This window comes from Chaetura pelagica, unplaced genomic scaffold, assembly GCF_000747805.2.
Source record: "Chaetura pelagica isolate M959 unplaced genomic scaffold, ChaPel_1.0 scaffold360, whole genome shotgun sequence".
Taxonomy (NCBI): Eukaryota; Metazoa; Chordata; class Aves; order Apodiformes; family Apodidae; genus Chaetura; species Chaetura pelagica.
In genome coordinates this window covers 3,093,426-3,106,210 of record NW_009951950.1, presented here as the reverse complement: position 1 = coordinate 3,106,210, position 12,785 = coordinate 3,093,426, and the positions used below count along the sequence as shown (strand labels likewise).

The window sequence follows — 12,785 nt, the reverse complement described above, 5'->3', positions numbered from 1 at the left end:
CTAGATCTGGGCTCCTACATCCTGAAATTTGCACTTGTTATCATCCTGCAGCAATACTGCATTATGAGATACCTTTTGCTCTCTGTTCACATACATTATTACTCTGCTTCTGAACAGCACAATTAGGTCTCCAGAGCTTACTGGCTTTATAAAAAAAAAGCACACATCTAAGCAGGGGTAGAGAAATATTCCAGCTCACAAGTCAAATCAGATAATTGAAGCAGTAGGATGAGCCTTAAAATTAGGCCAGTTCATGCCTGAATAGAGTTCACATCTCACTAGGAACTAACTTTCCTTTCTCTTCTTTGTCTTCCTTCCTTTTTTCCCCTGCTGCTGTTTGGTTTGGAAGGTGATCTTTAGTAAATATTGCAACTCCAAAGATATCATGGACCTCTTCTGCATTGCAACAGGGCTACCGAGGTAGGTCTCTCTTTTCATTTGCAACATTAATTCCATTTTTGTTCCTTTACCTCTGGGGGTAATTTAAAGACAGCCCCCAGGTTATTAATTTACCTGCTATTCAGGCTTCTGTTTCATTCCAGTCTACTGGAAGAAGAAACTGGGGCAACCCAGATAGCACCAGCTGGAAAAGTGCACCAAGCTCTAGCAGGTGTTGAGCGATTTCCGTGACAGCTGCACCTGAAGAACAGAGTGAAATAGAGTAGAACAGAACATACAGTCTAAAAAAGTAAAAGTGCAAAAGCCCAACCCTGAGTGCACACAGGTTATGTGCAGCTACCAGTTATGCCTCAGCATTACATTTTTTCCCCTATGAAGTGAAACGCAACCATACATTTAAAACCTGTTTTTCAGGGAAAAATTTGGGGCCAATGAGAAGCATTGCTAGTAGCTGATAAGCTTTCTGTTTAGATACAGTACGAACTAATCCCAAGTATGAGTCAGTCAAGCACAAAGTATCCCAGCTGAACCATTTTATTCAACATAAATATCCCCCAATCCATTGCTCAGGCCAATTATTTCCTAATTTATGTTGTTTTGTGAAGTCCATGCATATCTCCTGCTGTCATTTTCTGTAGGGTTTGTTTCTCTTACTCAGAACAGCATCCAACTTAAAGCTCTCTGTCAGCAGGGAGCCAGAATCAGGTGTAGGTGTGCATCGAGGTGGGAGAGACCTGTGTGTGGTGGAGGGTTGCATTGTGTAGCACCCAGATGCTTCTGCACCATCTGTCCAGGGGGGTGGTGCAGGGATAGGGAAGCCTCTTAGTCACATCTAGAAGGGGGCATCTGCTGTCTGCATACAGGCTTTGCATTAAGCCATAGTCTTTACCTTTGTACCCACAGGTCTACAATGCAGAAATAGCACAGGGGGGGAAAAAAGCCAATCCTTTAATCATGGATTTATTGCATGACTCCAGCTCTGGGGACTGAAAGATAAAATTGTCTATATTGACTCAGAATTCCCATAAGCCACTGGACAGAATGAATGCTCTTTGCCATGCATCCTGCCTTTTTCCTTCTATTACACATTAGAGAGGTTAATAACTCTAATTTTCCTATCATATCAAATAATTCCACTCCATCATCCAGAAGACTTTGGTTAACAGTTTTAGTGGTTCATGATCAGGGTGTTCACTGCCTATTTGGCATTATATTTTTAACAGAAGAATTTCAAAGGAGTGTGCATTTCAACCAGGCTCCTGGAGCTGAAGCAAAATTCCAAGGTTTACATCAGAGCCTATGACATTACACTTAGCACAGGATTTAAAAAAATACACACAAATCCCCCCCCTCCCCCCCAAAAAAAATCCAAAAACCCAAAAGAACAAAAAAAAACCCCACAAACAAAACTCCAAACAAAGCAACCAAACAAAAAAACCCAAACAAAATAACTATCTCAAAACACCACCCAAAAAACCACCCCATAGTCAGCAAGACATTTGTTTTGCTTGTTTTGGTAAAGGAGTAGCTAGACTGTTTTGAAACATTCATGGCACTGGTAGTCATTTGTGTAGCCTGAGTCAACATGTGGATGCTGAGTCCATGTATCACAAAACGTAACTTCCGAATAGAAATTATTAGTTGATGAGCCAGCAGAATACATGAGTTAGCAGGGAGCAAAGTCTGCTCCACGATCAAAGATGATCATCACACACAATGTTTTCCCAGAAACATCTCTGGTAATTGAAATGGGTGAAGCATCAGTTCTGCCCCATCCTGTGCTTTGACCCTTTCTGCACCAGGGTAAAAGGGGTCTGAGCCAGTGCCAGGCCAGCCCCAGAGAGCTGCAGGAGGGAAGATGGCTAGGCACCATGTACAGCAGCACTGAATTTCAGCCAGCATTTCTAGGTCAAGTAAACCCCTTTGGAACATGATTTTCAGGAACACAACCATCTCCCTTCTGACGGCAGACAATTGCATGGTATCCATTGATCCGACAATGCCTGCAAACTCAGAGAGGTAAGCCTTGATGCAACCTGATCTTAAAAAACAGTGTCAAGCACAAGGGAAGGGGGTGGTGTTCGCCTGCAGATGCCTTTTGTGTGCAGTGGGATGAGAGCAACTCCCCGAAGGGAGGGGGATGACAGCAAGAATTGCATGCTGGCTTATAACACTAATAATGCCTGCTGGCTTTGAAGATTTTTGACTTGTTATTAACGTAGGCGTAATTGTCTGAAGAAAAAATACCGCTTTTAAGTGTTTAATGTAGAACATCTGCTCCCATCCCACCTTGTTTGCTGTCAAATATGAAATAAAAACCGCTGAGTGTTGTTAACATCAACCCTCCCTGACTCCTTCCAGGTCTCCATACAAAGTGATACCTGTTGCAACAGGGCAGCTCTCAGGTAAAATGACCTTTCTGAACTGAATTTACTGAAGCTCAATTTGCGAACATTTGCACATGGAAATTATGTGGCTATGATGCAAGAAAGAAGGATGACAGCGTCGTGGTTGTAGCTATGGCAGAGTAAGAAGTGTTTGATCACAGTATTCTGGGAGAAAGCAAAAAAAAAAAATGTCCCCAGATTTTGAAGTATTTGAGGGTGAGGTGAAATGGCTGCGGTCCAGGGGACTTGCACAGTCCTTAGCTCTGTTCTGACTCAGCACCACTGATGTCCTGGGGAAAGTCTCGCATGGAGCAGTGATTTTTTTCAGGCAACACAGATGATGTTTGAAAGCCTGTCCTGCAGTGTTTTGATAAACTTGTGCATTTCATAGCAAAGCTCTGCTGGAAAGCTGAGCACAACACTTGTACCCCGTGTTATTTCCAAATGGCTGCAGAGAGAGCATAATTTCTGTTGTGGGCATGGTAGCTCTAAGTGTAATAAATATTTAAATACACCTGCCAAGATTAAAGAAGGATGAACGGACACATCTGGAGCACATTCCTCAGCACGCTGTGCTGCTGTGCTCCACATGCAAGACTGAAGGGGCACTTCTACCAGTTCTCTTTGCCGACCACTGTTACGCTCAGGCCAGTAGCTCCCAAGACACTGGAGCAGAGCATCTTCTTGAGGCATTTCCTGCAGCGTGTCTGGCCCAGGGTCGCTTTTATCTGTGCAACTGCAGCATCTCCTGCCACCAGTACTGAGGCTGCCTGTATCTCCTGTACACTCTGGAGCTTTAGGTTGGCCACTGAAGCAAGGGCTGCAGGGGAGTAGGAGATGCCAGCTGGGGACATAGTTTGGAGCAGTTAAATGAGAAGATAGGAGAGACAAGGGGCTAGAGGTTAAGATTTTCTTGGAAATGTTGACTGCACAGAAGGAACAGAAATGAGCCAGGTGGAGCTGGAAAAAGTAGTTGTCAGGAGTGAGTGAGGCTCTTGAGTTAGAGGGCAAGACAGTTTTTCTGGTCCCATCTCATCTTCTGGATAATGTTAATTGCAGGGGCCACCTCTTCTTGGTTAGGCTCCCCTGTTAAACAAGAAGACATTGTCTCACAGCATTGCCTTTTTTTTCAGATGGGCAGGTGGAGGGAACCAAAGCTACTCTCTGAGGTACTCATGTCTGCTGCAGCAGAACCATCTGTAGGAAAAGGGCACAGCAAGTCAGTCTAGGAGGATGGGAGTGAGTGAGACGGGGACAATGATACAACAGTGAGGAGCTTGTCCATGCAGAGAGCAAAGGGGAACAGAGAGCAGAAAGAACAAACAAGCCAAGAAACTGGGAAGAACTTTATCACAGCAAGATTTGTTACAAGCTATAAACAGGTGCCCTGTCAGTGATTGCCACTGTTGCCAGAAGGAGGTAGTCAAAGCTGAGGGACAAGGCGACTGCTAAGGGAAAAGAAGCTCTCTCCTAAACCATTTCCTTATTGTAACAAACTCTGCTGGAACAGCACCACTCTTCTGGTCCAGGAGTACACTATTTGCATTATCAGATGAGAAAAGGTGAGGCATTAACCAGAGAGCGTGTGCACCAGCTGGCATGGGTAACAAATAGCCATTTGCCCCAGGAGGAAGAAAGACCATCCAACAGAGCTGGCCAACCTCTGCTGGGGAATGCCACTGTGTTATACCATCTGGGAAACTGGTCAAAGGGATTTCTAGAACATCTGCCTTTTTTTTCTTCCCCCCCCCCCCCCCCCAACATGAAGCTAACCGTATATTTTTATAAGACCATGTGTGACTTTTTGCACTCTCCCAGGGCCTTCATTTTTCACCCCAGCTGACAGCACGCGGCTGTGCTTTATGCAGAGCACGGCTCACTGTGTCAGCAAGGACTCTCTTCTCTCCCTGCATTTTATAAAACAAGGATTTCCAAAGATCTGCTCTGAAAAGAACAAGAAAACTTCTGGCGGTACGTTGCCAAAACATAGGACACAGTCTGCTATGGAAAGAGGAGGAAAGTTGAACTGAGTGTGATGAAACTAATGTTCCTTGGTATCTGTTTCTCTTTCGCATGGATTGCCATTAATCTTAAGCATTCCTGACATTTTGCTGAGAGTAGGAAGAATAAACAGAGTGAGAAATTGTTCCTCTTCATTAAAAGAAAAAAACAGCTCTGTTCCAGTCTTCACTTCTTAAACAACTGTGCCTTCGTGACTCTGCTTCCCAAAGCAACTCATCCAAACACATGCCAAAAAAGGGGTCACCCGAGTTTTCACAGCAGTAGGAAGTAATGCACCTCTTTCAACAGTATCCCAGGCAGCTGGAAAAGAGTGAAGCACTCTTCAGTGGAACAAAGACTGTAAAAGGTGAGACTGGAAAATAAGATCCTTTGGGAGGAAAATATAAGCAGTGGCTTTTATCCAGTAGAGGAGATATCCACTGGAGTCCTGCTAAGAAACCATTCTTCATTTCCTGGCCGTAGTCATGGGAGAGGGTTGGAATTAAGAAAATTATTGTTCCAGTGAGTGTCCATTGGCTGCAGCAGCGATCGCCGCGTCACCACGGGGTCAGCTGTCTGCAAGGCCAAGGCAGGGGCCCAGCTGGCCAGCTCTGAGCCTGCAGGGCCCTTGCATCACGTGCTGCCCCTCATCCCACAGCCCCCGACTAGACGACACATGGCTATCTAAGCACAGCATCAAACCCCCAGTGCCAAACCCTTCCTTCTCTCTGGGGTGCTTAAACTGCCAAGCCCACCTTTCTCTCCTGGAAAGGCTCTGGTCTGTGGCTTCACAGTGGAACAGGCTCAAAACTCACACGGCTGCATTGTAGCTGCAGTTAGTGAGGTCCAGGCACTCTGCAATATTGCTGGAGAAGCCAATTAAACGAACAAATCCAACTAGCAGCACACTATTGAGAAATAAATTTGAAGTCTGTTAAGTTTCTGATAGTACAGAGAAAGGAGCTACTGTGGAGCTCAAGTTAGCCCAATCCATTGTGGTCCTAAATTTTGGGGAAAACTTGCACAGAGGCTTTTCTACCACTCCAGGGTTCGAGCAGCAAAGCACTCAAGTGACTCGATGAGTCCTTAAAGATCTCAGCAGGGATGTGACATGAAAGAGCATGGCATGTGCCGAGCTCAGCACCAACTCTCTCTGCACCTCTGTCTCTAGCTTGTCCTGGTGGTTCAATGCAAGCATCCCTGTGGAAATGGGTGAAGAAACCCAAAGAGAGTAGGGCCTGACTGGGATGGAGGCCAGCATGCAGGGAGAGCTTTCCACCTGCCACTCCTTGCTCAGAAGCCTCAGTGCTGGGGAACTCCAACAGAGCTAGAACTGCTTGGCCAGGCTGAGACTGTGGGCAGCGTCTTCACCTCCCAACTAACTTTCCATCTTGTTATTTGCTTTTTCAACTAACAAGCTATCTAGCACTTGCACAGAGGAAAACCCACAGTCTCTATCCAGGATAAGAGCTTGCAGTGGGAGAGCTAGCTCAGCCAAGACCTGTGCAGCTCCCTGCTAGAAGGCCCACATCTGAAACGGTGTTAGCCCTGCCTTGCCCAACACTGCCCACTTAAGAGATGTACAGCTGTACAGAGGTCTCTGGGAACTGCTTGTTTTCCTCTAAATTATTAAATACACAAGCTCTTGTGCAGATTGCTATTGGTAAAGCGACAGAAGCTTGTCACAATGTCTAGATCTTCTTATTCTGGGATCTCTCTCTTCTTCTTTTGGAGGCATATTCATGCTCACAGCTCAGGTAAGAGGGAAAAGGCAGAGACTGAGAAAAAACCAAAACCCTCCTGCCTGCTGCTCCTTACAAGCATCTCATATGGATGTGTGCATCGGGATGGGGCCAACTGCTTCAAAATCACTCATCACAATCATCAGGGACTTGCATGCAGTAGCCTAAATTAACCTGAGCTTTTAAGAGAATTTGGCGCTCGCTATGACATGATTCACAGACGTAGGCTTGGAGTTGAAGCACAACCCTTCCTGAGGCTCTTGTCCACCTGGATGTTTGTTTTTTAAATTCCTCTGACTGCCCAGATCCAAACAAACTGTAGAAAGGGAAATACAGACAGGAGCCCGAGCCAGAGTCTCAGGCACACGTGAGAAACAGACCATGTGGCAGGAATTCGCCAGCTTGATGCTGCCAGGAAAAGGCAGACACCCACGTTCTCCCAGCCTTGCTTGGCCACAGCAGAAAAGACTGGGAAAAAAACAGTCAACCAACCCCCACAACCCTCCTTGCACCTCACTGAGGCTGGCAGGATGGTGGGGGGAGCTGGGGAGGGCAGGAAGATGGAGCTGGCTCCCCAACCATGACCCCAGCATGCAACCCAGGAGAGGAACAGTCAATGCCAAGCAAGGCACTGTGAAGCACAGGGTGCAATGCCAGTGGGTTATAAGCCATCTGTGTCCATGCACATGTAACCTGAGCTGCTCCAGCCTGTACCCAGTCCCTGTTTGGCAGGGAAGGTCCGTACTCACTGCCAGCCCTCCGACCTGACCTCCACAGGAGCCGCAGGAAGAAGGGCTGCAGCCACATTCCCCCACACCTGCTCTCTGCCCAGACCTGCAGGCTGCTGGAAGGGAGGGCAAAATGGATCCTTGCTCGGTGATGCTCTTGCCAAGCTCCCTGCTGATCCCAGCAGGGGCCAGCAGGCGAGGAGCTGAAATCCCCCTGCCTGCTGTGAGCATGGGAATGAGCCATGGGAAGCTCCAGGAGGCCTGTCCCCTACCTGGCCATTATACTATTGCAGCGTCTTCTGGAGGGAGGCAGAGGGGCTGTGTTTCTAATTTTCACCTAAAATGCCCTGCGTGTTGTGCAAAAATCTGACTTGCCAGATGCCTGCATTTGCACACCTTGCACGTTCAGGGTGCCAGCAGGGCGGGGGCAGCTGAGAAGGGAGTTGCTGTTGGGTTTGGGGTTACCCGGCAGGAGCCGGTGACCCTCGGCAAGGTGCACAGATTGCGCCTGCCCGGGCAGTAGGTTTTCCTTTTCACAGGGGCCATTGCCACAAAACGAATGAAGCAACTGAAGGAAAATGTAGCTGCACGCACGTGGGGTGTCAGCCCTGCCCAGAGCTATAAAATAGAGAAGACAGAGGGTAATAAGTGGAGTAAAAGGACACCTAACCTGCCTGTTTTTCAAAGGAGTGGGCAAGCGAGACTACATTATGTTGGCACGATGTCTCCATTTCTTCAGAATCAGGGGTTACCAGAGGTCTTTCCCTCAGAAAGGAACAGGGCAAATAAATGGATCTTTGTCTCTTTAAGATGAGACGAACTGCCACTCTTAGTCATATATCTTTACTGCACCCTAGGGTTATAAAAACATACATCTTCGTTTTGAAAGTCTTTTATTACATCCATAAACATCAGATTGCAGCTGACTGTTCCCTGGATGAGAATGTTCTAATACTGCAAGTGAGTTTTGACAGGGGGAGGGAGTGAAAGTAAGATATTTATTATTTTTTTTACTGGAACAGTGTTTGTAGGGAACTTGTCAGTCTCTGGCATGCTACGGCCACTGTCAGAGAGCTGAGCTGCACCGAAGTGAGCGGACACGGGTTTCTCTACTTGTTCTCACTGTTGGACTCGGGTGCCAGCCCAGGTGCTGCATACGGTAAGCTCCCCTCCTGTCTCACACAGGGCTCAGCATTTGCTTTGTTCCAGCACTTGGGTTTTCAAGTGGGTTTAGTAAGAATACTGAAAAATGAGTCTTTGTGGAAAGAACTAATCTCGTCATTTGCTCTGCTGGCCACACCGCTGGGAGTTAGATTGCAAGGGAGGAGGGGGAAAGAAAGAAGAAGAAGAAAAATGAAAAAGAAGGAATTAGATCTGGAACTTTCAGAGCACAGAGTGCTTGCTCCCGTTTAGAGACACTGGGGTAACAGACAAATTGTTTTGACCAGAAAAGTGAATGCTCTTGACAAGTGCTTCTGACATCTCTAATACCTGAGGAATTGCAAATCCTTTCAACAGGTAAAAGAGCTATTATTTAGAAATATGCTGTAAATGCTGGGCTGTATTTCTGTCTGATGTGTTTCACTTGGAGGGTTGCACTCAGGAGGCATCGTGTTCCCTCAGGCAAAAGCAAGAAGTAACTTCAGAAATGCCATGTATTTCTACATAGGGTATAAATGGGTGTTCTGTAAGCTGCAGTGTGTATATGAGAGCATGCAATGTTTCTGCTCCTTGGGCATGAGAAAATGAGAATACATCCACATTGCAAGCATCAGAACAAATGCAGCATGATGTAGCTTAAATTAGCTGGTGAGGGAAAGTGGGAGAGACCTCGAAACAGCAACACAGAGCTCAGCAAAGGGGATTTATGCTTCCCCTCTCTGTGTGAACGCAGTGTGGACAGACTGAAAGATGGGAAAACATTGTTATCATTCTTCTACTTTGTTCCTAAAGTGTACTGTCCCTTGAAATCTGTGGTCTTGTTTTAAGGACTGGTTTGCTTTTCACTGTGTTAGTGATTACAACCCTGTGATGGTCTCAGAAAGGGGCTGGGGCTTCACCGGGCTGGCTTTAACACGCCAGCTGAAATGCCCAAGCACTGGAGCTGGTGGTGGGAGACAGGGAGCTACTGGCACGAGTGCTCCCAGGGAAACCACTGCCGCACCAGGTCAGGCAGCAATGGGATCCCCACGGGATCCCTGCAGCCACTCTGTCCAAGTTTTGGTCTCAAGGAAGAAGGGGTTGGTAAACTTGTGCCCTGCTGTGTTCATCCCATGAACCAGGAAGGGCAGACCTCATTCTGCAAGGACAGTCCCTTTGGCATCTGACGTTTGCCTGAAGTTTATGCAGAGCAGTGCGATTCATATGAATTTGCACCAAAAAAATGGTCCCCAGGATAATGTTCCAATGTAAGGCTGAAAGGCAAACTATGTTTTCTTGTGCTCATAAGCTGTTGCACTCTTCATGGGCACTCTGGCAGTGTGCTGATGATGTAGAGGTGGTCCTTGTGAACCAGATCTTTCAAAAGCAGATGGCAAATCTGGGTGCTCCACCCAAGAAATAGGAAAGAGATCTTCTTTCCAGAGGGTACTACCTTAAAACAAGTCACTTCTCAGAGACCCAGCACCCCCCCGAAAAAAACCCCTCTGAAAAACCTTAACTGCAATCTGCAGGCAGAGGAAGGCATGTGAGATGAGGAGTCATCCCTAAATGCTGTCATGAACGACTTCTTGGCTAAATGCCTCACCATCAGAGCTGATATTCTGGGCATGTCACTTTGCAGGGGGTTAGAGGGTATCTTCTTTCCTCTGTCATTTTCTGTTAAATCTCCCTTCTATTTCTTTCAGAGAAAGAAGAATTGTTCCAGAATTTACTGGGGCAGATTGCTGAGCAGTTTTCAAGGTAAGAAGCTGAACATCATTATTAATTTAAAATGCTATTTCTTATATCAGCATGAAGCAAAATTTTCACAGGAGGCAGAGGGGCGTTTAAGATCTCTTTCAAATCCCACTCTTCCTGCCAAATTGAAGCCTGGTACAAATGCTACATTAACAATGTGTTAACAACACATGTTGTTACCCACGTCCTGTTGACAACAATACAGTGGCTTAAACCAAAAGCGATTTTGTTGATTATCTTTGCTTTAAAAAGCAGATCAGGCAGCAAATATAAATGTTCTTATTGTGCTCCTGCCCTCTTAGGAAGCAAAATAAATGCTTCTTCATTGAACAGCCAAATAATTGGATTTGTTTCATTTTTCCCTTTGTCACCCAAGCATGTCTCACTTCCGAGAGGGTTTCTCAACACCTGTACAGCTGCTTAGCTTGTTCTGGCTGGTTTCAGTAAGACAGATTAATCCCATCACAGCTCAACAAATCACCAGCATAACTCAAAAGGAGGAGGGCTTCAGAGTGTGCAGATGCCGAGATGAGGCTGTTAGGTGAAGCATTATCAATTTAAGTCTGCTTCCCTGGGGGGTACAATAACAAGTCACTGCCAAGAGAGGGGGTGATGAAGTGTTGCAGAGCCACAATACATTCCCAGGGTCATAACAAAATCATTTGTTGTTAATTATTCTGAACGTTAAACTCGTGTGTATTTTCTGCCAAAATTATAGCATTTCCATGGAAATTGTTCTTTTCCTTATGGCAAACACAGTAGAACAGATCAATCCTCTGAAAAATATAGACTTTTGTAGCAAAAGTCCTTTGTACCTAGGGTAGGCACAGCACTAAATGTATAATATTAATACATGAGGGTTTTCTTTTCAGGGTTTTTAAAATCAGTGAGCTGAAAACGGAAGTAGCTAATCACTTGGCAATGCTGGAGAAAAAGGTTGAATGTGAGTGTCCCTTTCTTCGTATCACAGTGGGAACTGGTGTCTCAGAACCCTCTCCCTGGCCTCCCAACCCTCATTGCTTCCCCTACTCTACCCCGCTTCTCACAGCCCCTCCGCTTTCTCCAATGGCTCGCAATTTGGGTGTCCTTGAGCCCAGAAGTCCACTGACCTGCCTGGGATGAGGCATGGGGAAGGTGGGAGGTCATGGTGGCACCTGTTGGACGGTCAAGGTCAGGGAGGGATGTCTGGTGTTGTGGGCACCTGCAGCATCCCCCAGGCCCCCAAACTCAGGGGCCATAGAGCCCCTTGCTGAGCTTTGGGCCCAGGGCTACATCCTCCTGCTACCACAGGGTCTCCACCTCCCCATGCCCCAGCTCCAAGCCCCTCAGCCTGCCCTCCCAGGCCCTGCCATTTCCCGTTCCCTTTCCCTCCCATCTCCCCTGCATCCAGACGAGACCCCCGGCACCCGCTGCACCCGCAGCACAACCACAGGGCAGAGGCCGAAGCATCCATGAGCAGGCAGCTTAGCATGGGCTGCAGAGCAGCCTGAGGGAACCTCTCACTACCTCCTGAGGCAGTGGGCTGCAAACATCAGGGTTCACCTCTCAATGGCCATGTTGCCTGGCAGAGTACTTGGCAGTGCCCGTTTCTTCACTTGCTCAGTGTGCAGCACAAGCATATTCAGTTACTGTGCAACGACCAACTCCATGGGGTCAGAGAGCTCCTTTTTGTGTCTTGGTGGCAGTATTTTTTTTTGGTCCCATGCAGCATCTGATTTGTTGTTTTTCAGTATATTATGCAGAACACAGGTCCCAAGGAAGAGGTGTGAATAAGGCAATGGCACCCATCACCTTTCTGACACCAAAGGCCTCATCCCTGCTGATATATGGCATTTCAGTCAGGAGTGGGCAGAGACTTCTCCAGCACTACAGATGCAGAGAGAACTTTCTCACTAGAGCTAGCTGGGGGAAAAAAAAAAAGGGAAAAAAAAAAGTTTCTGCTTCATGGAAGAAGTTGTTTGCTTGAAATTTCCCCCGACCAGAAGCTACCTTGACCCTGCAGCTGCTGAGTGAGACTGATGCCTTTGTCAGCTGGGAGGGAAAAAAATGTCCTTATTCAAACAGCAGCTGCAGAGGAACCTCTCACGGAGCCCCCCCCAGCCACAGCCTTCTGGTGTGGTGGGAGCCCTCCAGTGACATCCATGGAGGGGGGAACCTGCAGCATGTCTACCCCCTGCACAGCCCTCTGCAAGGAGCCTAAGTAGCAATCCCTCCCAGTCTTCTTGGCTGCAGTTTACCCAAGGCTCTACTAATTTATTCTTTTGTCTGAAAGAAAGAAAAAAAGGTGGGTGGGGGGGGAAATTACCTCAGTCCCTGTGCATTTTCTGTGAAACTTCTGACCAACTCCAGTCCCCAGTGCTAAATGCCACAGATGGGAGCAACTGAGGCAAACATTCCTGTGGGTCTTCCTTGGCAGCCCAGGTGAGCAACTCCCCCAGCCAGCTAGCAGGTGGGTTTGGCCACTGGCTCTCCCCAGCGACCCCCCGGGACCCTCAGCTGCACCCTGCACATACGCTGCCTTTCAGCATCAGCAGCCTGAGGTAGTGGAGAGAGATCATGGAGGTCTGCACAGGGCTGCCAGCGGGAAGAGCTGTGCGCTTGCACCCTCTGGCACTTCATTGCTGGTGTAG

At 47.3% G+C, this 12,785-nt stretch overlaps 1 protein-coding gene across 1 annotated transcript in view; it reads left to right on the top strand.

Moving 5' to 3' along the window:
- Nucleotides 1-12,785, top strand: part of PDE9A (phosphodiesterase 9A) — a 61,195-nt gene that overhangs the window by 23,357 nt on the left and 25,053 nt on the right. The window contains exons 2-6 of the mRNA XM_009997991.1: nt 350-420; nt 2,341-2,418; nt 2,761-2,804; nt 10,104-10,158; nt 11,028-11,098. Coding sequence (XP_009996293.1) covers nt 350-420; nt 2,341-2,418; nt 2,761-2,804; nt 10,104-10,158; nt 11,028-11,098 — 319 coding nt within the window. The remainder of the gene's footprint in view (nt 1-349; nt 421-2,340; nt 2,419-2,760; nt 2,805-10,103; nt 10,159-11,027; nt 11,099-12,785) is intronic.